The sequence below is a fragment of the Rhinatrema bivittatum genome, chromosome 4, assembly GCF_901001135.1.
Source record: "Rhinatrema bivittatum chromosome 4, aRhiBiv1.1, whole genome shotgun sequence".
NCBI classification, from domain to species: domain Eukaryota; kingdom Metazoa; phylum Chordata; class Amphibia; order Gymnophiona; family Rhinatrematidae; genus Rhinatrema; species Rhinatrema bivittatum.
In genome coordinates this window covers 211,663,595-211,687,024 of record NC_042618.1, presented here as the reverse complement: position 1 = coordinate 211,687,024, position 23,430 = coordinate 211,663,595, and the positions used below count along the sequence as shown (strand labels likewise).

At 43.1% G+C, this 23,430-nt stretch overlaps 1 protein-coding gene across 2 annotated transcripts in view; it reads right to left on the bottom strand.

Annotated features, from left to right (window-relative positions):
• LOC115090489 (acylamino-acid-releasing enzyme-like) overlaps window positions 1-23,430 on the bottom strand; it is a 157,656-nt gene that overhangs the window by 24,566 nt on the left and 109,660 nt on the right. For both annotated transcript variants that reach the window (XR_003856405.1, XM_029599658.1), the window contains exons 14-17: window positions 22,655-22,743; window positions 21,979-22,117; window positions 12,718-12,801; window positions 10,513-10,593 (exon numbers count right to left, since the gene is read on the bottom strand). Coding sequence is in view for 1 of the 2 variants with exons in the window: in XM_029599658.1 (XP_029455518.1) it covers window positions 10,513-10,593; window positions 12,718-12,801; window positions 21,979-22,117; window positions 22,655-22,743 (393 nt within the window). In the remaining variant the exon portion in view is untranslated. The remainder of the gene's footprint in view (window positions 1-10,512; window positions 10,594-12,717; window positions 12,802-21,978; window positions 22,118-22,654; window positions 22,744-23,430) is intronic.

Sequence of the window (23,430 nt, the reverse complement as noted above, 5' to 3'; positions counted from 1 at the left end):
AGTCCTGAAGGTGACAAGGTCCGTGCCAGTCCCTTGAATAATCCACAGAAATAAAGGTTAACAAATAAGAACAAAATAGAGATATGTATATAAAAAGATATCAATAGATATCACGGTATTAATAGAGACGCAGGATATTAATGACCTGTCATAATAGGCTTCATCTTGTGCATAAATCTGCTAGATGAATAACCTTATATTTAATCATCGGACTGGTTTCTGGACTGGTTAATCATCGGACTGGTTTCTGGACTGGTTAATCATCGGACTGGTTTCTGGACTGGTTAAATTCCTTAGATAATCACTTACAATTCACCCTTCATTATGATGTGCAGAAGATCGAATTTCTAGATATTCTTATTGAAAAGGAAGATCAACATTTGATTTCCAATTTATATGTAAAACCATGCGCTAAAAACACTTATTTACATTTTACTAGTTTTCATCCGTTTCATCTTCGTAAAAATCTTCCGATAAGCCAGTTTCTTCAACTACGGCGTATATGCACTTATAAGAAGGATTTTATTCTACATTCTAAAACAATGACAAAAATTTTTTTACAGCGGGGATATCCTTACAAATATATAAAAAGAGCCTACAAACGAGCTTATAATGCTACAAGAGAATGGCTACTGCTGGATAATAAACCATCAAATACAGCGGCACAAGTATGCACATTACCTTTTTCTGTATTATCATCAAAAATTGCCCAACTTATTTTATTTTACTGGCCTATTTTGAAAATACATTCTATCTTTAAGATTTCTCCGATTATTGCATATAAACGAGGAAAAAATTTGAAGGATCTCCTAACACATTCTTACTTACGTACCAGTCCTAACAATGCAAATATTCATCCAGTTGGTCACTGGACATGTGCAAAATGTTCATTCTGCAGTCAAAGTATTACAGGTCCAGATTGGAAAGATCCACAAGGCAATATTCATGAAGCTCATTCCCGGACCGATTGTAATTCCATCAATGTGATATATATACGGAATTACAATGTCCGTGCTCATTATTATACGTAGAAATATAATACTCTTGTAGAAGCCAAAAATCCACAACAAACGAACAAACGATGATTTGGCTGAAGAAGAACTCTATATATGTTCTCTAGCAACCGTCATACATGGCCACAGTAAGCTAAGTGGCTTATATATGCAAGCTCGTATGGCTACTGGGCTTGAATAATCATAGGTTGCAGAGAATTTTGAAAGTGCTGACACTGGGTGCTAAACAACTACTGTGCGAGCACTTATCTGATTCCACATGTAGCAGCCCTTCAGGAGTATACACATCAGGAGCAGCCCTTCAGGAGTATACACATCTATTGGAGCAGCCCTTCAGGAGTATACACATCTATTTGCTACATGTGGAATCAGATAAGTGCTCGCACAGTAGTTGTTTAGCACCCAGTGTCAGCACTTTCAAAATTCTCTGCAACCTATGATTATTCAAGCCCAGTAGCCATACGAGCTTGCATATATAAGCCACTTAGCTTACTGTGGCCATGTATGACGGTTGCTAGAGAACATATATAGAGTTCTTCTTCAGCCAAATCATTATTATACGTAGGCAGAACCAAACGCACTATTAAGACAAGATTAATTGAACATCGTAGTTGCCTGACAACTCTTAAACTTCAAGCTCCTATTGTCTCCCATTGTGTACAACATCAACATACTTTTCAAGATATTAAGTGGCGAATTATCGAGTTGGTTGAAATAAATTCCAGAGGTGGCAACAGTAAAGCAATGCTCAATTATAGAGAACAGTTTTGGATATTCAAATTAAATACAGTCCACCCTAATGGTTTGAATTTAGCGGTTGAATGGTACACACTCACCTGAGGTCGTTTACGTCACAAAATCTTACCCATGTCATTGATGCATATATTAATGACACTACATCCGGTAAGTACTCAGGAAACACACGTGGAAACGCCATTGCACTAATCTTTGAATTTGAAATCAAGACGGACTACAATTACAGTAAGTGCCTAGCCATGCTAATACTCTGATATATTATTACTGCCCACTAGTTTTGAATGATTGCTTTTCAATTTTATAACAGAAGTTAAACATTTTTGAGACATGAATGTATTGTTCTCGTAGACGCTGAACTGAGCCCTTGAGAAAGAACAACGGGAGTTCGAAACATGGTTCCATGTCGGGCATGTTTATTGTCCTTGGCTTCAGCGAAGTTTTAAGTTAAGTAATTGGATTTAAAAAAACCAGATTTAAAAAAACCACATGGTTTGCACATTGCATAAGAAAAAATATCAAAAAAATTGGACTTTGACCGATGATTAAATATAAGGTTATTCATCTAGCAGATTTATGCACAAGATGAAGCCTATTATGACAGGTCATTAATATCCTGCGACTCTATTAATACCGTGATATCTATTGGCACTTGTGGTTATTGTGTTTGATGTTTGGCCAATGCACTCATATTAGTTAAAACTGGGATTCAAGTGAATTGTTGCTTATAAAAAGATATCACCATACATTATATATATATCTGGTGATATCTTTTTTTTTCACTTTATTTTTATAGAAATTTCAAAATTATAAACAAGCATATAACTTGTAGCAATATACAGAAGTGGTTACCAGTAATACAATTATAAGGTAAATTAAAAATTACAATCAGTATATAATACAAACCAGATCTGATACAATATTAAGGAAACTGGGAGATTCAAGAAGAAAAAAGGAGCGGTATACAATATATGCAATAAACCACAGAAGAAAATTTAAAAACAGAGGCATCACTTGATTCTACAAACCTCGGACTAATAAAACTAAGCAGAATTAGCCGGGGGATGAGTATCCAGGTAACTACATAGATGAACAGGATCAATATATATATATATTTAGATCCAAGGTAAGAATACATTGACAGGGAAATTTCTTTTTATTGGGCTAACTTAATACATTTTTTACTAGGTTTTGAGAACTAATACTGTCTTCCTTAGGTCAGAATAGAATGAGCAAAAGATGACATTACCAGGAAATATAAGTGAGTCATAAAAGGCATTCCAATAATAGGGCTAAGGGGAAGGGAGGAAAGGGGGTGAAGGGGATTTGATAGGGGATCAGAAGGGGATAGGCAGCCTAATTTTATGGCCCATAATGTGACAAAAAATCTAGGTCTTTGCTGAGTCCTTTCTTGTCAGTTCTAAAGTTTCTGATCATTTTAATTTCAAAAGTCTTACATTCCTGGATTATTTAACATGTTCCTTTAATTACCCTGATTATAAGGTCATTGAGACAGTGATCTGGCTCTGAAAAATGCTCCCCCACAGAGGGAGGTGTTACTTTAGTCTTCTTTGTAGTGTTTGATCTTGTGTCTCTGAACTGACTCTTGGCTTTAAGGTTTGGCCTGTCTTGCCATGCGCCTTTACATTTTCTACACTGAATAATGTAACCCGGGCACCTCTCCGGGTTACCAGTAAGCCCTGGGACCATACATGTTAGTGCAGGTAGGGAGCGGGGGGGGGGAGGATCCATTCGTTGGCAGCCCCTCCAAATTAGGGTGCTGTAATGGATATCCCCTGCAGGTGGTTTTATAGGGGAGCTCCGCAAAAGGCTCTGGGGACAGTCTTTGTTGGCAGTTTGAGAGGAAGGTTGGAGATTTTTCCGAGTTGCATTTTTGGTCTGCCTGGGGCCTTGGAATCCATCCGAGATCTTTCAGAGTAAGTCAGGGATCCACTGCTGTGCTCTGCTTCAGAGATGCACAGTGGTTGTCCGGGGACTAATTTGGCCTTTTGGGACTTTTGCTTGGTAGGAGACTTGCTGGGCACCTGAGACTTTCCGGGACACCCAGGGATAGGGAAGACCGTATCTGAAGTGGTGGTGACCTGTTGGCAAGGGATCTCCAGTGTTATTTCCTTTGGGGGACCAGAAGAAGTTAATTTTTGAAGACCTGGAAGGAAGTGGTTTTCTTCCCCTCTTTCTACCCATCCATGGACCTGTGAGATCCGCAGTGCCAGTCAGGATCCCTCCCATCAGGGATCTCCATCAAGAGAAAAGGAAAAAGGGCATGTAACTGAGTAAGAACTCATCTGTAATTGGAGGACACCCAACTGGAGTCATTATAGCCCCTGAAGAGAGACAAATCACTCTTTGTGCACAGACAGGTTTTCCCATCCACTAAAGGGTTGCCCTGCCCATGGGGACCACCACTTAGCCTAATCCAGGAGGATGGCAGGATCCCCAGTCAGATTAAAAGACTCTTGCACAGATAAAGGACAAAGAGGGTCATTTATCAAAATGCGTTAGGGCACTATCGTGGGCATTATGGCCCTAATGCCCGCAATACCGCATCACGAAATGCGTATGCAAATTATTTATTTAATTTATTCATTTATTTTAGTTTTTTCTATACCGGCATTCATGAGGGTATCACATCATGCCGGTTTACAATAAACAGTGGAGTGAAAAAAAAAAGGAACAATGAACAAGATAAATAATAGGTGCTAAACATAAAATAGTTACAGTTACAATAAAACAGGGATGAGTAAAACTGGGAGCAAGAGGAAAAATGAAAGGAAATTTAACATAGTATATTAACCGAAATATGACGGAGTGCATTACAAGAATTATGTGATTTACAATTCAAATAAAATTACAAATTTTATTCAAGTGGGAGGAGTTTGGGCAGAGTAAATGAAAATGAGGGCTGGTTAACACTGCATGTGATAACATAACGCACAATATCGCGGGATTTAACGCCGGAAATAACTACACCTTTTTCCTGAGCATTATGCCTGCGATAACTGTGCATTACGGTCAAAACAGGATTTGCAATAAATCCTGTTTTGGGGGGAGAAGGGAGAGTGAGGGGAGGAGAAGGAGAGAGAGAGAGAGAGCCTCTGTGGAGGCCCACTGATTTTTGAACTTTTTATACCACTGTAAGAGGGGGCATTATGAACTTGGAGTGAGGATTGTGGGGTGAATTAGGTTTTAGGGGGCAGTTTTACATGCATAGTCATACGTACGAATAGCACAGTTACCATCAGTGAAGATTTAATGTGATTTGGAGGGGTGAAAGAAGAGTGCAGAAATTGCAACAAGCTAGGTAAAGAGAACATGGTACAAAGCTACTTTCACCTTTCATCCCTCCAAATCACATTAAATCTTCACTGATGGTAACTGTGCTGTTCATAAGAATGACTGTGCATGTAAAATTGCCCCCTAGAACCCATCCCACAAACCTCACCCTGAGTTACTAGTGGCCTCTCTTACAGAGTTATAAAAAGTTAACTTTTGGTGAGCCTCTACTGAGTCTCAGCTGTGATAAATTTAATTCGAGTTGTGAAAAAATAGCTATGCGATGCGGTACCAGGAAAATTAGCCTAACCATGTTCATTTTTTTTTTTTTTTTAAATCGCAGGTGCTATTTTTGCTATATTTATTGCAAAATGATGAATCTACGCCACAGATTTGTAACAAAAAGCCAAAAAGACTGTGTGCTGTCATTCATATCTATTGTGCCATCAATCCATTATTGTCTGCAGTAAAGCTATTCTTTTGGACACTAATCCAGAGGTCCCTGTGTCTTCTTTGGGCACACAGTGTATAAAAATTCACATCGCCTAGGGAATTCAAGGGAGGAAGGCAGTCACCCTGCACTGAAAGTAACCCTTTCTTCCCCCAGTCAAAAGGATCCACACCTTGGGAGAAAAGGAAATTAAGAAGAGCTAGTCAGGGTCCCTGCCCCAAAGAGACTATAAATACGTTTATGGCCCCACCCATGCCAGACATGCACACCAGGGTGGGGGTTACAATAATATTTACTACATTAGAGGAGATGCATAAGTAGGATCCCCTTATGTTGAATGTTTTTTCATGGGTGTAACTGTGGGCTCCTGGGATATGTGCTGGCATAGCTTGCAGGGTGCTTCACTGCAGAGATATATGCTCTGTTTTTTCTCAGTTTCTGTTAGACGCTTGTTTTTTTTTTTTTTTTTACTAATCTTTGTTTCAGATTAGGTAGTTTCTGAATACACGTTGTTAAAATTAACTGGGCAAGTTTACTGGCTTATTTTAGACCGGCCTCCACCATGATCTAAATTAAGAGGGCGATATTTAGTATCACTTATAGCCGGATAAAAAAGGGACTTATCTGGCTAAGCGACGACCTTTAAATATTCAACCGTGTTCAGTGGCTGCCACCTAATATGATAAGCACATATCTGGCTAAGTATTTGTCCGGTTAAGTGATGGGTGGGATGAAGATGTAACGGGTAAGAGCTACTTATCTGGCTAACTTAGCTGGATAATTGGCGATATTCATACTTATCCAGCTAAATTAGCCAGATAAGGACTAGGGGGCACTCCATGAAGTTAGCAAGTACCACATTTAAGACTAATCGGAGAAAATTCTTTTTCACTCAAGGCACAATAAAGCTCTGGAATTTGTTGCCAGAGGATGTGGTTAGTGCAGTTAGTGTAGCTGAGTTCAAAAAAGGTTTGGATAAGTTCATGGAGGAGAAGTCCATTAACGGCTATTAATCAAATTTACTATTGCATCAGTGGCATGGGATCTTCTTAGTGTTTGGGTAATTGCCAGGTTATTGTGGCCTGGTTTGGCCTCTGTTGGAAACAGGATGCTGGGCTTGATGGACCCTTGGTCTGACCCAGCATGGCAATTTCTTATGTTCTTATGAGTTAGACCTGCTATTGAGCTGATCTAAAATTAGCTGGATATTCTTAAAGTTATATTCAGCAGTGCAGCCGTGCTTCTGAATATCCCAGCTAATTTAGCTGGATAAGTTTATCAGGCTAACCTTCTTAGCCGGATAAGAACTGAACATTGAGCCCTTAGCTGAGTAGTTCTTCTCCCCAGGAAAGCACCCGCACTGCTTTTATCCTGGTAAATTCTAGCCAGATGATAACTTATCAGGCTAAAACTTATCCCTTCAGCAGAGCAAGACATTCAAAACTCAAGGTTTGTATAGTTAAGTCTTGGACTTAGCTGGTTAAACCCCTTTTAATATCAAGTTATCATTACAAAGTCTGGTGGTATAACATGAGAAGGGGAGAGGACTGATAAAGCACAAAAACCTGTATCATCTACCTAGGATGGTGGAGAATCAAAGAAGACAGCATAAACTGACTTGGGTAAGGAGAGATACCTTACAAGCAGACAAGCTTCTATTGCTGGCAGAAACAAAGAAACATGAAGGTAGAAAAAAAGACTATAAACAGCTTATCTAGTCTGCCCATCCACACAACTGCTCAGCCCTGCAATCCCTACCACTCCCCTCATAGATCCCCTGCACTTGTCCCATGGGGTGGCTGTTCCATGCATCAATCATCTTTTATGTAAAGAATTACTTCCTTAGATTACTCTTTGGTCTACCCTTTTCACCCTCATCCCATAATCCCTCAATTCCAGAGTTTCCTTTTAGTTGAAAGAGACCCACTTCCTGTGCATTGATCCTCTGAATTATTTAAATGTTTCTATTATATCTCCCCTATCTCGCCTTTCATCTAGGGTACACATGCTTAGATCTTTCAGTCTGTTCCCATATACTTTACAACAGTAATCAATGATTATTTTAGTGGCCATTATCTGGACCATCTCCATTCTGTTTATATTCTTTTGAAGGTGTGGTCTCCATGACTATACATAGTATTCCAAATGAGATCTCTCCAGGAACTTATACAGGGGTCAATATCACCTCCTTTTTACTACTGACCATTCTTCTTCCTATGCACTCAAGCATTCTTCTGGCTTTTTCCAACACCTTATCCACCTACCTGGCCACCTTGAGGTCATCAGATGCAATATATCCTTAGCGTAGATCATAATAATTGTATGGAACAAAGGAAAAGATTTTTTTTTTTTTTTTAACATTCAATATGTTATTGATAGATAGCAGAGCAAAAGTAGAATTGTAAGAGTCAGAGGTGAAGGTGAGGAATTTGTAGAGTCTGACAAGGAGAAAGCGTAATTGTTTCATTTCATGAGGAAAGGCTTGGAGCAGGACCACAAATAGGAAAGGAAGTGAGTTAGACCCAAATCAATTTTCATAAGACTGTGTTCACAAGGAGTTAGCAAATTAACAGGTGAATTTTAAACCAAGCGTGCATGTGCCCATATATGTGAATAGCAGCACGTGAGTGGAGCTAAAAAAAAATCTAAATAAATAAAAAAAACAACCCACTTGAATTTTAAATTATGCACGCACTTGCGTGTGTATGATTTAAATTGCACCTGCTACACATAAGTATGCTCCTAACTTTAAGAGGTTACTTGAGCAAACCTACTTTGCATATTATCCATAGGACTTTGCCGGCTTTAAAGAGCGTATGTATATGGATTTTAAAACACGCTCGCCCGAGGGACATTCCCAGTTTTTTTTCCAGTTAGTCCACCAGTTTGCCAGTCAATCTCGAGGTCATCCAGATCCCTCTGGTTCTTAATCCTGCACATTCCACAGTTGACCCAAACCCTTCACTCTGTCATGCAAGCCCGAAAACATGAGATCTCCTCATCAGGAGCAGCTGTAAAGTTATGCGGTTAACGAGCCACCAAGTGTTGTGGCCTCTGGTTTTAAAATATAGTCACACGCATAACAGTTGGCCCCCACCCTGGAACGCCCCTACATTGCCCCCAACTCTGCTCTTTCTCTGCCCCTGTTTTGGTTACTTGTGCATCTTTTTTGCATACGCTCGGTAACTTCTGGCTTTTAAAATACACACTGCTCACATGTGGCCCACATACTCATGTATATGGACTTTTTAGCATGAGCAACATGTTTAAAATTCGTTCCTGAAAGTAGATAAAGGCATGGGGCCAGATGGGATACATCCAATGTTATTATGGGAACTTAAGGAAGTTCTGGCAGCTCTGTTATCTGGCTTCTTTGTCAGATGTGGTTTGAAAGGACTGGGTACAGGCAGATGTGGTTCCTCGTCACAAAAATGGAAGTAAGGAGAAGACTGGAAACTATGGGCCAAATAATCTGACCTCTATGGTCAGTAAATTAGAGGAATCTCTGCTAAAAAAGAGAGTAGTACAGTTTCTGGAATCCAATGAATGACAGAATCGGAGGCAATATGGGATTGCCAGACAAATAACATCAATTTGACTGGTGATTGTAGAGTTAACTTACAAGAGAGTGCTAGATGCAGTGTACTTGGATTTTAGCAAGGCCTTTGTTTATAAGAGACTGATGTGGAACTGTATCAAACTGAGCATCCTAGGTATGGGCTCTAAAGGGACTGATTGGGTTAGAAACTGATTGAGTTGGAAGCAACAATTGGATGTGATAAATGGAGCTCAGTCTGAGGAAAGAGCACACTAGTGGTGTGCCACAGAGACCTGTCTTTGGTTCAGTTCTATTGAACATTTTTGTAAGCAATATTGCGGTATGGCTATTGTGTAAGGTTTGCCTTTTGGTGGATGATACTATAACCTGCAACAGGGTAGAGAGCCTGAACGGTATGGAAACCATGAGGAGGGATCTAGTAAAACTTGAGGAATGGTCTAGAGTTTGGCAGCTAAGATTTAATGCTAAAAAAAAAGCAAGGTCATGCATTTGGGTTGTAAAAACCCAAAGGGATGTACAGTGTAGGAGATGAAGTTCTTCTGTCCACAAAACAAGAGCAGGATCTGGGAGTGATCATATCTGATGATCCTAAAATGTCCATACAGGTAAATAAAGAAACAGCAAAAGCTAGAAGGATGCTTGAGTGCATATGGAGATGAATAGCCATCAGGAAAGGAGAGGTGATATTGCCTCTGTATAAGTACCTGGTGAAACCTCATTTGGAATACTGTGTGCATTTCTGGAGACTACACCTTCAAAAAGATATAAATCGGATGGAGTCAGTCCAGACAGAAGCTATTAAAAAAGGCTAGTGCTGTTCATCTTAAAGCATATGGGTCACTCTTAAAGATCTAGACACGTATACTGCTGGGAAAACAAGGCTACATATTAAAGCACACTATCTGATGATCACTGGAGCTGAAGTGACTATTGCCCAAACATTAGAAACAGTTTCCCAGTATTTCTCCTTCCTTTATGTGTATTCCATTTGTCTGAGGAGAACCTCTTGGAATGTAGGATCTCTCAATTTCTAACTGATTCCACAGATGGGATGCTGCAACCCCCATTCGGGCTAATCTCCCTGCTACTTTCACTGGGGTCTTGTGCATGTCTGGCAGATCCATATCCGGCTCCTCTGCCTGTTCCAGAGGTATAGATGGACAAGCTGCCTCCCTTCCCTATTCACTATACGCCACTCTTCTCCGACGAGACTCTGAGCGTTTTAAAACATAGTTATATCATACAATTAAACAACACATTCCATAAAATAATAATATTTTGGTAGTTTTAATGCTAGGACACTACAGTATCCACTTTAAGTCAGTGGGATGGAGGGCTATAGGAACGAAAGTGGCAGTGACTTGGGTATAGTAGGAAAGAGAGAAATGACATGGTGACTTATGAAAGGTCACATATGCAGCAGTGTCAGTGCCGATACTCACCCATCAGAACCGCAAAGCCAAGCCGGCAAAACACAGCTGGAAACAATTGCCATGAGGCATCAAAGCTGGAGTGTGGACCACCTACAAAGAAGTGTACAGAAGTGAGTAAACGTTGACAAGGCAAGGAAGAGAGAAGGAGAGTATATATAGACTGTGGAGCTAACAGGGATAGCAGGAAAGGAAAAGGAGCCAGTATAGGGAATGTAAAAGAGGAAAAGGAATTAGTACAGGGAATGTGGTGAAGGGAAAGGAATACAGGGACTATGGGGTAAGGAAAAGGAATTACTACAGAGACTTTGGGAGAGGGCTGGGAACCGGACAGTTCAGGGACAGCACAGGAGGGACAAGAACCAGTACGGGGACAGTAGGGAAGGAAGAGGAACCAGTATAGGGACTGTGAGGGGTGTGAAGAACCAGTACAGGGACTGCAAGGGAGGGATGGAAACCAGTACAGGCTCAGCAGGGTAGACAGAGGAAACAGTACAGGAATTGGGGGACAGGACAAGAACCACTACAGGGGAGGGGGAGAGACAAGAATAAGTACAGGCATTGCGAGGTAAGCCAGGAGCCAGTACAGGGACTGTGGGGGAGGGACAGGGACCAGTACAGATTGTGAGGTAGGCAAAAATCAGTACAAGGACCTGGGGGGAAAGACAACTACAGGGACTGGTGGGGAGGGGAGAGGTAAAAGCCAGAACAGGCATTGTGGGCATAGGCAGGATCCAGTACAGGTAACTGTAGGGAGAGGAACAAGAACATAGTACAGGGAGTGCAGGGGAGCAGAAGAGACCAGAACCAGAGTAGGGCTTGTGAGGCAGGCCAGGAACCAGTACAAGGACTATAGGGGAGGGACAGGAACTGGTAGAGGGTCAGTAGAAGGAAGAGGAACCAGTACAGATTGTGAGGTAGGCAGAAATCAGTACAAGGACTTGGAGGGAGAGACAAGTACAGGGCCTGAAGGTGGGGAGAGAAAAATGCAGTACAGGCACTGCGAGGGAGTGGCAGGAACCAGTAAGTACATGGACTGGGGGGCAAGGGGTGACAGCAACCAGTACAGGAATGAGACTTAAAACGAGTACAAACATGTATCATACTTCCAAAGTCCACCCGCTTCAACAGGAAGACATGTGCACACAGAACATTGCCACTGATATGTAGAAACATCCCCTGCTACGTAATATACACAAACACACATCTTCTCATGAACAAATACTCCTGCCCTCCCAGCGCACGCACACACACACACACACACACAGGTGACTATTAGATGGCATTCATACACATGCAAACCCACCTGTTTTCGGAGAATACTGTGATCTCCCAGTCATGCACTTACCCTGATCATCTCCCAGCTACATTCTGGCATTGGCAATCGTCCCTGTGCCTACAATCTGCCTTGCATGGCCCTGCGCTGGCAATGTGCCAGCTGTGCCACCACCCAGGTAATCTGACTCATGTACCCTTGTATTTATTTATTTTTCAACTTTTCTATACCATACACTCAGCAAAAGCTGACCGGAAACAACAAAATATACGATACACAAATACAATAGAATCATCATTAAAATGCATTAAAAATAAAGCTGCGCACTTTACCCAATTTAAAATTAAAAGACAGCCCGGACCAGCCTGCTATCACTTAATTTTAACAACCCCACCTTGGGAATAACCAGGCTTTTACCCTTTTCCTAAAGTCCAAATAATTTTGACTCAAGCCTGACATCCAGCGGGGCAGAATTCTATAATTCAGGGCCTCTCACAGAAATCACGCTCTTCCTACATACCACGCTCCGCACCGTTTTAACAGTAGGAATCAAGAAAAGAGCTCCCTGTGCCGAACCTAAGCTCCTATTAGGCACATAGGCCTTGACCAGCTGTTTGAGATATTCCGGCCCAGACCCCTGCTTGAGCTTAAACATCGGAACCAAGATCTTCTATTGGATCTGTTCCTTAACTGGCAACCAGTGTAGCTGCATTAATAATGGTCACGCACTGACCCGGCGAGGATACCCTGGCAAACCTGCTTCACAGGCCCCTGGCTCTGGTAACCCGCCAGCTGTGCCACCACCCTGGCAATCTGCTTCATGCATCCCTGTGCTGATCATCTTCCAGTTATGCTCTCGTACTGGTAAATCTACCTCACACATCCTTGTAATTCTCCCCTCATGCTTCCTGCACTGGGAATCTTCCCAGGAAGGGACTGACCATGGGGGATGACGATGAGTGGAAACAGTCTTCCTTCTGTGGTTTGGCGTGGCAGCAGCAGGAGACTTTCACATGTTAGCCCAGCTGTCAAAAGAGAGGCAGCAGTATTTACAAAAAGAGCAGGCTGAGGAAGTCTCAGGGTCAGAGATCCACATGATGGCTAGGTTACAGATGCAGTAATTATCTGGAAAATGTTTTAAATAATTCAGTCACCACTAGTGAACTTAAAGCAAACAAAACCATTGAGATCCATCTTTTCAGTTCAGAGTCTTTGATCTATTTCTTAGGAGAAATAAGTGGTTTAAAATTTGAGATTCCTCCTAAATAGTTGTGGCCCCCTGTGCCACACGAGTCTATAGAAGTTAACCGTGCTAATTGATTTTATGTTGAGACAGCAGTTTCCCCCCTTATGGGAGCCCTGAATGGTCTTAAACAATGTGTTGAAAGGGCATGAGGTTATCCTGGAGCTGAGGAAGTCAAGAGCTTTATTGTATCTTTCTGTCCAATGTACTGCAATGTAGTGCAATATAGTTTAATTTAGTTAATAATGTTCTTTCCTGATTTATGCTATGCTTGCTATGAACAAATAAGATTGATTGTAATTATTGGATTTCAAGACTGCCCACTGAGAGCCTGTTCAAAGTGTGGTTTTCTCAAATGTGATATTTTTCCTATGAGAATATTACATGTCATTTAAACTTGGTAGATTTGTACTGCAACAGATTCATTTTTGTCTATTTTAAAATTGTGGAAAGAATCACCAGGGCCTTTAATAAATCAGAAAATCTTAACATCTCCACAGAGCCAATTTAGGAATATTCCAGAGCTCTGGGTCATCTGTGTGCCAGAAGCTATAACCTACCTTTCTTGTCAGACAAGGGGGTACATCCCCTAGGGGCTCAGTCATTGAACAGAAGGGATAAAAACCCTGACTCTTCTGAATCTAGGGCTGCTCCAGACAGGGCCGGTGGAAGCACTAGGCGAACTAGGCCTGGGCCTAGGGCACCGAGGATTAGGGGGCACCGAGCCTCTGATGGCCGACATGAAGGCTCATGTGGCCGCTGGTGGACCTCATCCCACTGGTGGCTGAGCAGTGAACTACTGCTGTCTGTGTGCCGGATACACACAGCAAGAAGATTGGCAGGGCCGTGGTGGAGCTCACGTCACCACGGCCCGAAGAAAAAGGTTGCATCCAAACCTGCAGGTGCTCCTCCTCCTTCCTGCCCCGTAAGAAAAATGTTGCCGGAGCCGCACGGGCAGGAAGGAGGAGGAGCATCAGCCGCGTGCAGAAGAGGAGCAGCGCTTATGGGCCGCCGTGAATCCCAAGTCGCAGTGGCCTGAGAAGAGGAGGAGGCCCGGTAGCAAGGCCGCCGCCACGGATCTCACATTGCGGGCGGCCTGAGAAGATCAGGGCCGCTGCAGAGCCCATCCTGCGGCGACCCGTGAAGAGGAGGTCCAGAGGTGAGAGAGAGGCTGAGGGTCTGTAGAGTGTGTATATGTGCGTGCATGAGATGAGTTGAGAGACTGTGTGTGAGAGTGAGTTGAGAGACTGTATATGAGAGTGAGGACCTGAATATTTGGATAGACAGCATGTGAGAGCCTCTGTGTGTGTGAGAGAGACAGCATGTGACAGTGAGAGCCTGTGCTTGAGCAAGACTGCATGTGGGAGTAAGAGAGAGCCTGTGTGTGTGAGAGTCAGACAGCATGTGCAAGAGAGAGACTGTGTGTATGAATGATTGTATGAGAGAGAGCAATTGAGAGTGAGAGTGTGTGTGTGTGTGTGTGTGAGAGAGAGAGAGAAAGCATGTGAGAATGAGAACCTGTGTGTTTGAGGGAAGAAGACAAAGACAGATGGAGAGAAAAGAAATAGAAAAAAAGACAATATAAAAGGAATTGGCAAAAAAATAAGAAAGGGAAAGTGGAAAAAAAAAAAGCCCGTGACCAACCGATTAGAAAACTAAGATCAGACAGCAAATGTAAAAAAAAAAACAAAAAAAACTTTTTACTGATTGGCACATGTAATCTTTGGGAATGTGCAAGAGTAGCACTTTCTCTATGCGGATCTCACAATGTACGAGATCAGCATGGAGGAAGTGGAAGCCCACGGGGCCTGCACAGAGGAGGCAGCAGAATGGGCTTCAGTGCCAGTAGCAGCAATAAGCACCTCCCTAAAATATCCACATGGCAGCGTGACAGCAGTAGCAGAGGAATGAGAGAGGCTCTGAGGTTGCTGGCAAAAGAAATAGAGGGGGGTCTGCCTTTAGTGTGTGCATGTGTATGAATGGGAGTCTGCCTGGGGGTGTATGTGTGTGAATTCATGGTTGCCTGCCTGAGGGTGTGTCTGTATATGAGAATCAATGGGTGTCTTCCTGGGGTTTGTATGTGTGAGAATAGGTGCCTGCCTGTGTGTGGTGTATGTGTGTGTGTGAGAATGAATTGATGCCTGCCTGGGGGTCTGTGTGTGTGAGAATGACTGGGAGTTTGCCTGTGTGTGTTTGTGTGAGAATGACTGGGAGTTTGCCTGAGTGTGTGCGTTTGTGTATATGTGAGGGAGCCAGTGAGAGAGAGAGCATGAGTGTGTATGGGAAAATCCAGGGGAGTAAGAGTGTGTGGGGTGTGTGTGTGTGGAGGGGGAGGGAGTGTCTTACAGCCTGAGAGAGTGTCAGTGTCTGTGAGAGCGAGAGGTTATGGTGGGTATAAGAGCATGAATGTGTATGTATGTGACAGTGTAGGCGTGAAAGAGAATGGACATGTGAGTATGTATGTGAGAGAGAGAGGATAACCTCCTAATCCTGGACAATATCAGGGTGACTGGAAATCAAGAGCTCCCATGTATGGACAGCAGGGGCTTTTTAAAATCCTTATTAGTTTTAATTATTGGGTGTTATTTGATATATGTGCTGTTTTGAAATATTTTATAGGTGTTTGGGAAATCGTAAAAAATGTATATGATTTTAATTAATAGAAATTCTATTTATCAGTAGTTTAAAATATTCTTTTATTAGTATGGTTTTATTATTATAACTGATGCTTTATGTTTCTTGATTTTATTGTTTTGTGAGGAATGGTGGTTCTGTTTTTCCATTGTTAATACACAGAGTCTGGCTTCTTGGGGTTTCCATTTCAGTTTTTTCTAATTTGTGCTCCTTTATTTTATATTCTGTATTTGGTGAGGGTCTGTCTCTGCTCTCTGTGTGTGACCATGATAAGAGATTCTGCTAGCATGTAGTGTCTGTATAGGGATCTATAGCAATCGGGTTTGTTTTGTTTCCTCAGCAGATGGTGTATTGGTATTCTAGGACCCAGTGTAATATTTACCCTTGCTTATTCACAGGGTTTGAGTCCTTGGTGTTATTACTATTATGTTATGATGGGATTGCAGTATAGATTTTGAGTGTCTTTTTTGCGGGGTTTTGTGTTAGTTCACAATGTGTCTGGCAGTGGAAGGTGTTTGTGCTGCTGTTACTGTGAGGTGACACCAGAATTTGAAAATATCTTTTAGTATGGTGAGCTGTAAGGGAAACATCCAAGCTCCATTGTTTGGGGGAATTTCAGTGGATGCACAGAGTTAGAGAACTGGAGGTGCAGGATTTATATTGACATTCTGTCCCTTCCTATATATTCCAGCCTTCACTCTCATAGCCATATAGAATTAGTTGAATGAGGCTATCAAATAATTTTATAGTAGTTTTACTAGAAGTGTGAAACTGGACAGCTTTTTTAAATTACGCAGAAGACCCTTTGGACTTTTTTATTAACACTTTTTTTTTTATAACCAGTTTTAAAGCAGGATCCATGCTATAGAGGTGGGTGTGATGAAGAAATGTCATTTTGGCTCCCCCCCCAAAATTCTGTCTAGAGATGCCACTGATTTTCTGTGACCTTAAGCATTAGTACAAGAAGGATTAAGGGGGGGATGCTGGAGAGGTATACAAATGCATTGGCTCCTGGGCACCGGAGACCCTTGGTGCTCCACTGGGTGCGAGCCATATGGTGCCGCAAGCGGTGGCAAAGAGGAGTGGAGATTTGGCGGACCGTGAGCAGTGCCCAACCTGCTCGTGACCCAGAAAACCACACAGCGGGCGTGATCGAGAATGAGGTAGGAGTCGGGGCTGAGACCGGGGGGGGGTGGCGGCGCAACGGGGAGGGGGGGGGCGCAAGGGAGAAGACTCGCCTAGGGCGCCAAATCCCCTTGCACCGGCCCTGGCTCCAAATTTCAAAGGAAAGGGACTGATTGGAGTTGTGATCCTCTCCCAGGATTAGAAAAGAGAGTATCAGGAGTGGGGCTGGGATTTTCCTCTAAAAATCCCCAGAGGTCTGAGGAGAAAAAGCAGAGGGTGGCGATACAGCCTGGAAGTTTAAAAGCTAAAGCTTGTGCTAAGTGGGGCAAGAGCCTGTCTGGACCAGGAAGCCAAACTGTGCCAGAGGGAACTTGTCTTGGGGCTTGGAGGATCCTGATGCTGCACCAGAAATATTTTTCCTTGAGCTGAACAGGACATTTTTGTGAGTAATTATTTTGCTAACTGATGAAACTAAAGGGAGAGCCGGGCTAGGTTGTGCTAAAGAGTGAGGAGAGAGGAGAAACAAAATAATCAGAGACCCTGTGTTGCTGTAAGAAACTATTATTTAAGGAGAGGAGCTACAGGAGAAGAGTTAAAGATTTTCTGGTACTGTAATTCTGTTTAATTTCTGCATTTACCTGAACTGTCATTATGTCTGATTCAGAAGATTCTTCAGTAAACTATTTATTTTTTGGAGCACAACTCGAGTCTGGAGAGCGGTTTCTTTGTGTGGAGTGCTCTCAACCTGGTATTAGCCCTGCAGGCTATCCTGCCCCCAGCTCACAGCTCTGGAAACTTAATTCCCCACCTTATAACAGTAACTCCAATTCTCAGGTGTACAGGGGGTTACGTAATCATTCTTACCATTATGAATGTAAGTAAATCAGGGGAGTTGCAGTACTGATCATCATCAGAATCCCAATTATGAATCACACTGATAATGGAAAACCTGAACAAGGCATGAACAGCTGAATTGTGGACTCAGGAAAGAAGAGTCAGGAAAGGAGACCACAAAAAAAAAATGCAATCTTTTTATTCCCAAGTATAAAATTGAGAGAGAAATGGAAAAATAAAAATAAAACAAAACTGATATACATTGGGTGATTAGGTAATATTTCTGCTTTACAGAAGTTTGGAAAAAAATGTTAATTAGCTGTCAAGTAAACAAGTTAAAGTATTTGCAGTTTCTGACACCATCACTGCAGTCCCAGGCAAAGCAGAGCTGCTTACCTGTAACAGGTGTTCTCCAAGGACAGCAGGATGTCAGTCTTCACCCATGGGTGACATCATCAAATGGAGCCTTGCATGGAATTCTTATTTCAAAATTTCTACAAACTCTGAACATAACCCTACTGAACGTGTGCACCATGCCATGCCGCCACGCATCCAGACAGGGGCCCCCTTCAGTCTATAGCTTAAAACTGGAGAAGCGAAAAACTGCCCAGCATTGCTCGGGTAGTGTGGTCCATACCAGCTATACATTAAAAAATGTAACAAAAGAGAAAATAATAAATATTGTTTTACTGTATTTTAAATAATTAGCATCAAGCATTGTAGAAACCAAGGGAACCTCTCCATAAACTACATTGACTGCATATTAGACGTCTCATTGCCCAACTCCAGAAAGCACTAAATAGCAATTGTTATCGAACAGTGATTCCCAATCTGGGGTCCGTGGTTCTGCGAGACCATCCCAAGGGGGTCCACCAGAAGGGATGTAAAAAGGTTAAGTGATTAGTTGAACTGCTGCCACAGGAGTGTGAGTGTGGGGCCTACTGCTGCCCTGTAAACTTCACCCCCACATGGCTGCAGGCCAGGAGGAGGAGGGACATTCTGTTGTCATTTTTACCTGGAAGGAGCCTCAAACCACACTGCCACCTATCCAGCAGAGGAGTTCTTTTTGTATTTCTAACCGTGCTTTGCTGTGTAAAACCAGAAACTTAAAACAAAATTATATCTACTGTATGTAACCCCCCCTTTTCCAGGGGGGTCATCTTTGGATGCTGCAGAGGTGGCGAGTGATGTTGCTGCAGCCCTGGAAAGGTCTAAATCCATCAGGGATCGCCAAATGGGTAACAGAAATCTTCTGGGAGGCCCAGGGGGAGACTTACCAAATAATTCAATGTCCACTCGGAAGGTTGGTTCCAAAAAGAGAAAATAATATATTTTCCAGCTTCAAAACAGAATCTTCAAGTCTCAGGAACAAAACAGTAATCTCTGGATTCTATCCAAGTAGTAAAACTCAAAACCAGTTCAAACTCTCACAGCAGGAATCTTCTTAGACAAAGAAACAGTTTCTACCCCCCAAGGTCTTCAGGGTAGCAACTTCTTAAATAGAACAAATTCTTCTTAAAGTCTTCATCTTGGGCTTACCCAGCAAGAACACAAATCCTTGAACTCTAGGGCTGAGTTCCTTCTGGCGGGCTCTCAGTGATCTTGAGCAGAAAAGTCTTCCACCATGCCACCCTTCTCTTTTGGGGTAGTCAGCTTGGAACTTTCCCTGATTCCATTGCCAGAGTTTTCCACATTAAGAGTAGTGACAGTCCAAGCTGACAAAGACTGAGTGGGATCAGGGTCTCACAGACAAGGTCTGTGTGAGAATGCTTGCTTGAGAGGGTGGAAGGTCTGTATAGCCACTTCCGGCCAATGTTTGGTGTCCATAACCTTTTTAGTAAGGGCCGTAAGTGGAACTGCGAGAGAGGACTACCCAGGTATAAATTGTCTATAATAGTTCGCAAACCCAAAGAAATTAAGCCAGTTTCTCACCCTATGCCGTCAGGTTGCTCTCTCTGAAGAGCTTAGGAGTCTGTCTCAGCCGAAGGGCAGCTCACCAGCTCAGCCTCTGTGCAGGCAGATGACAGTTGTACCACAGAGCAGCAGAACCAGAATGTAAGCAAAGCAGGAAGGAATAGAGTGAAGAAGGCTCTACTTGCCACATCCTTATCTGTACCTACTGAATGATTTCATGCACTGGGGCTGCCACAATCTCCTTAGGAGGCTTTACAAACTGGAGGATGACCAGCATTTTGTTCCTGGAAAAACCTCATTCATTTTCTGGATAAACTCACTGAAGGAGAGATCCTCCAGGGGGAGACTTCCTCCTTTTCTGTAGAGAGGGGAGATCTATCAATTCCTCCAGGTCAGAGAAATTCCAAGATCCATAACTGTACCTGCAAGAGCATTTTGAATCTGAGCCTGACTAGTAGGCTGGCTGCAATGACCAAGATCTTGCCTAGCTAGTAGACAACGCCTCAGAGAAGGGAGTACTGTCAATTAGAGCCTAGGTCCTGAGGAACTCCTGTGTCTCAGGGAAGCTTCCTCCCCCGATGGGCTGGAAATCACTTTCGGTGCAGTGGACCAGGAACCAGCATAAGTAACTAGCCACTGGGTGGCTGTAGGGACTCTAGCATCAGTTGGACATCAGTCTGCATGGACACTGATGCCTTTGATGCTTGTGTACCCAGCGGCAGATTCACGATGTCGGACCGGCCCGGATATTCGCCGCCCAGGCCGGCCCAGGACACATCACGTGGTCTGCTGAGCGTGGCTCTGTCATAGCCGCGCACGACAGACCATGTGACTGGAGTGATCGGCCCACCGTGGGATGCCCGATCCCCCGATAGGCCAATCCGCCCCTGGGTGCACCAATGCTCCACATCACGTTGTCCAAGGCCTTCTGGATTTTTCTGTCCAGCGTTTCCTCAAAGATTGCTGATAACACTTTTTGGAAGGCAAGAGGGTTAACCACATTTTCCTTCAATATCAAAGATCTATTGGTGACAGACACATGGACCCTCGAAGACTGATGCGATCCCCAAGAACGAATTGAGGATGAGCTCTTCTTGCCATAGGAACACTTCAGCGGGCTTTATGGCTGCAGCCAGAAAGTCCCCGTTCCCAGCATTTTGCATCGATAGAGACCGATGACTATGCTTTTTGGCCTTCATTTAAAGCTCAGCAATGGAACTCTTTGAATGCTGTAAATGAAGAGGCTGAACCCTCCTTCTTAGGAAGAAAAAGACAGATCATGGTCTTTCCCCCTAGTCCTTCCTGGTGCTTGATGTCAAGGGGGGGTCAAATGCCATCTCAATTTTAAAGTATCACCAACATCCAGTGTAGCTCCTGGGTCCATCAATGTTGATACTGATGGGTCAGATTTATGCTTCCTGAAGTTCTTTTCCATAAGGTCAAGCGAGGAGCTCTGCCCCCTTGGGGTCCTGATCGCATAAAGTTGACACCCCTGCACATCATGGTTGGCTCCCAGACAAAGGACCCATCTAACATGGGGATCTGTGATAGACGTGACCCTGTCGCACAAGGAGCACCTTTTGAACTGCTAGCAGTCTTCTTCATTTGGGGAATAGAACAAAAAACTAGTGTGACAAAATCAAAAGACTCAATGACAACTTATAGTTGATGCCACCTGAGGGCCTGATTTTTAAAAAGCATTTACATGCTTAAAATTGGGTTTTACACATGTAAATGCACTTTACCCGACGGTGTACATGGTCTTTTGAAAATTGCTACAATATGGGCCATTGAATTGTCCATAGGATATTCACGTGTAAGTGCACTTTATGCATGTAAATGGATTTTTAAAATTGCTAAAATAGTATGTTATATTTACACATGTAACTCCTTTTACAATTACATCCTAAGTATGCTAGCACCTGTGCACCATGCGAATGCCGAAAAAAGTATGGAAACTTACAGAAAACCTCAAAAACCTACCTAGGGCATTAGAAGAGAAAGAAAAAAACGAAGACTGCAGGAGCCTTACGATGAACAATTCCTGCCAGAAAGGACACCAAAGGGGTCCAGGGATAGCAAGAGAGCAAAGCTTTGCAACCGGGGAAATCTGTGGAAAAGATGAGACTGAAGGGGTCCCCCTGGTGGTTGTGTGACAGTGTGGCACATTGCACATGCCCAGTTGGGCATGTTCCAAGTTCTAGAAACTTTGAAGTGTCAGGCATCACATGATGTCACCCCACTTGTGAGGGCCGACATCCTGCTTGTCCTCAGAGAAATCAGATCTTTGGTCTTTGAAGCTTACCTTTAATGTAACTGTCTAATGTGCCATTAAACACATGTGCCTGAGGGAGCTGAGGTTCTGCACCTCTGGGCTCTTGCCAGTGACTATGGGGCACTATACTGAAGGTGCCCTGGGCAGAAGGATCATGGATCAATTCCATCAACGTACCATACTTAGGAGCTTCCTGTGTATCAGGGGGCTGGAATGTGAAGATTTTCCATCCAAAGTCCTGTAAAGTTTCTGCTGTCTCCATGCACACCCAGGCTATCTCCTGCTCTTTTCCAGCAGAAGGCAAGAAGCCAATTTTCTGGTAACGGAAGAAAGACAATGATTTATGTTATAAATCAAAAGTGTGGCCATGAATAGAGAAATGAAATTCTCCATTCTGACTGACTAAATCCAACCACCCAATCTTCAAGATCATGTCATCATTCTGCTAGTAAGAAATGATCACATAATGCAGGGAGAGATCTCCATAGTCAAAAGAGTGAGAAAAGAGGGAGGGGAGAAAAAGAGAATCATAGTCAGGCATGATGAACCAAACTTTGGAGATCAACTAAATGGAATGACAGAAGAGAGAGGTCTTCTCAGAACATCAATCTGCAGAGTTTGTCATCACCTCATGCCTAACTATGGAGCATGTTCTATCCTTCTAACTCCACTTTTCTGGAAGGACTACAAAGAAGGGAGGATTGTAGGGGATGGAGGGCCAGGAGAATTGGGGGGGGGAGGGCATCCACTCACTCGTACTGATGGGTCATGCCTTGGCCCTTCCCCCTGGAATCTAGGACCCTGTTCAGAGTCTATACCACAATGGAACCACCTGTAAATAGGCAATCCTTACCAGGCTGGGAGGGCAGTTAGGGGCTGAGCAGCTGACCACAATGAGATCTCGCTGGATGGTGAGTAGTGTCCAGCTTCCTTCTTCTGAACCTGGGGACATGCAGAGACAATGTGAATTTTTCAAGCAAGCAATCCTCATGCTCACTCCAATTTGCTGAAACCCTCAGTTCTGAGCTCTTGCTTCTGCCGGTTGACCTAATGGAAGAGGCCTTCTTACATGCAAAATCCTGAAGACCAGTAGGTGATCCCCCTGCTCCCAAACAGAGTTTTAGAATCTCCCCAGTGCTTGTTTATACCTGAAGCACAGCTGGCAGAACGCTGGTCATGGTGAGAATACAGGTGAGGTGCATGAAAATGATGCCACCCATAGACAGCCAGGGTCCTTGGTTCGGATTCAAGGTGTGTTATTTTTCCCTTATGGTTGTAGTTATAGATTCACTAATTGTATGGCAGCTGCCTAATATGGAGCACATCTCTGAACTCTCCTAAACAAGATTAAGTGCGACAGTAAGATCTGAGAGACAGTTTTCCCCAGAAACTGTGCATTTAATAAGAAAGGTCTGAAAATCAGTTCCTCTTCTGAGAGGAACCTACCAGTTTACCTTTATGGAGTGTATCACTATCCTTTTCAATTTATCATTATCAAATAACTACTGGAATTAACAGAAGATATCATCAGGAAGCACAGCCTCCTCTCCAGAGCCAATGTGCTCAGCTGTACTAGATGACAAATATTCCATTCAGTTATTTTTAATGATTAACTTGGCTGTGAGTACA